This window comes from Pleurodeles waltl, chromosome 4_2, assembly GCF_031143425.1.
Source record: "Pleurodeles waltl isolate 20211129_DDA chromosome 4_2, aPleWal1.hap1.20221129, whole genome shotgun sequence".
Taxonomy (NCBI): Eukaryota; Metazoa; Chordata; class Amphibia; order Caudata; family Salamandridae; genus Pleurodeles; species Pleurodeles waltl.
Genome location: NC_090443.1, coordinates 1,025,267,509 through 1,025,269,681, shown reverse-complemented (window position 1 = coordinate 1,025,269,681; position 2,173 = coordinate 1,025,267,509). Strand labels below are relative to the sequence as shown.

The 2,173-nt window shown below is 45.3% G+C and overlaps 1 protein-coding gene across 1 annotated transcript; it reads left to right on the top strand.

The window, feature by feature from the left end:
• Nucleotides 1-289: 289 nt before the first annotated feature.
• On the top strand, nt 290-1,237 carry LOC138294002 (olfactory receptor 5AP2-like). The gene has a single exon (XM_069233256.1). The coding sequence runs from the start codon at nt 296-298 to the stop codon at nt 1,235-1,237; it is 942 nt and encodes a 313-aa protein (XP_069089357.1). The 5' UTR covers nt 290-295.
• The last annotated feature ends 936 nt before the right edge of the window (nt 1,238-2,173 follow it).

Here is a 2,173-nt window from a genome sequence, read left to right as displayed (position 1 = left end):
AATTTGGGAGGGGTGTGATTGTGGAGGTGAATGCTCTGGAATGGCGTTTTCAGTATTTATGACATGACCTAATTGACTGTATAGTTAGTGCAGCGGCCTGGTATTGAATGGGGAAAGGTCAGTGTGTGACAATTTCACAGGTAGGCATGGCCACTTTCGTGAGTGGCCAGTGATGCCTGTTCACTAAACTATAGTTTCTGATTTTATTGATAACTGTAATTTGAGCAATAACTTGATAATTGTCTGAACTTTTATGTATTAAATCTTGTCTGAACAGATACAATCTCAGGATAGAATGGATGTTGGAAATCAGACCGCAGTCACAGAATTCATCCTACTGGGACTCACCGATGACCCAAGACTTCAGGGTCCACTCTTTGTTTTGTTTCTTCTGTTCTACATCTTATCACTATTTGGAAACATTAGTATCATAGCGTTAATCATCATTGACCCGTGTCTCCACACCCCTATGTACCTTTTTCTAAGTAATTTGTCGGTTTCTGATTGCTGTTACTCCTCTGTCATTGCTCCCAAAATGCTGGCAGATTTTGTCTCCAGCAAGAAGATGATCTCTTTCATTGGTTGTGCAACCCAGAGTTATTTCTTCACAGTGTTTGCAACCATCGAGGGCTACATGCTGGCGGCCATGGCTTACGACCGCTATGCTGCTATCTGCCACCCTCTACTGTATCCACTTATCATCAACAGCGACGTGTGCATCCTGCTGGTGACCATCGTCTACTTGGGAGCCTTCTTCACTGCAGCAGTATACATTGGGTGCATTTTCAACACCTCCTTCTGTGGACCTAACATCATCGACCATTTCTACTGTGACCTGATGCCACTGATGAATCTCTCCTGCTCTGACACATTTGTACGAAGGACAGTGATTTTTTCAGTTGTGTTTTCCTTTGGCCTCACCTGTTTTGTAGTCACATTAGCATCATATGTCTATATCATTGCCACCATTATGAAGATCGGCACCGCTGTGTGCAGACCCAAGGTCTTCTCTACCTGCGGCTCCCACCTGGCTGTTGTCTGTCTGTTCTATGGCACTACTCTCTTCACATACCTTCAGCTTCCTTCCAGTGATTCTGTCATGCAAAATAAGGTGGTGTCTGTGTTTTACACGCTGGTAAATCCGATGCTGAACCCCCTCATCTACAGCCTGAGAAATGAGCAGGTGAAGGGGGCAGTTTTGAAGTGTCTGTATGCAAAAAGAAATGTAATTGTGTAATCCGATCCTACCAATGTTTTTGAAATTCATATGATACTTTTGGTTAAATTACACCCCCCACCCCAATGAATATCTTCATAATTGTGTGCCTGTCACTACACAGCTATCAAAGACTATCGGAAGGGCACTGTTATAAAGTCTCAGTTGTCCGATTATGACATAATTGTGTATACATGTTATGATAGGTGCAGCCTACAGCCTATGTGCATGTACTTCACAAATACAGCACCCACACAATCAACAATCTAAATTATACCCAGGGGCATCCACGTCCATGCTGTTAACTTACTTGGAAAAGGCATTTGACTGTATGCACTGTTGCTTTCCTCAAAGAATTCCTACTGAAAATGGGGTTTGGCCCCAAATTATGAGCTTATGCTCGGGTCCTGTGCGCCTCCCAGTGTGCCCAAGTGTGCATAATTAGGGTCCTATCACATAAACTCCCAATTTGGCGAGGGACTAGACAGGGTTGCTCCCTGTCTCCCCACCTGTTCGCATTGGTCATTGAGCTGCCGGCAGTCTGGGTCTGCTGTGATGCCCAGGTGTGCGGCTTTGACTGGGGCCTGCCGGCTGAGGAACGGATAGCCCTGTATGCAGATGATGTTGTGATGTATCTCATGCGCCCAGCAGAGATGGGCCCCCGCCTACTTCACATGATTGAGAACTTTGGACTAGCCTCAGGCCTAACAGTTAACCGGACCAAATCCCTTTTGGTCCCCATATGAGGAGACTACGGAACGATAATTGCCACCCTAAGCTCCCCATATGCATACTCAGCTTCCTGTATTTGGAAGTTCACATCTCCTGGGAACCTCTCCTTACCTGGAGTTTAACTTAAGCCCATTTTAAAATGATGGCGTCCCCACATTTCCTATATGCCCTTCAGAACTACCCACTCCATATCCCACAATCCAGATTCACCTCCCTAATAGCAAT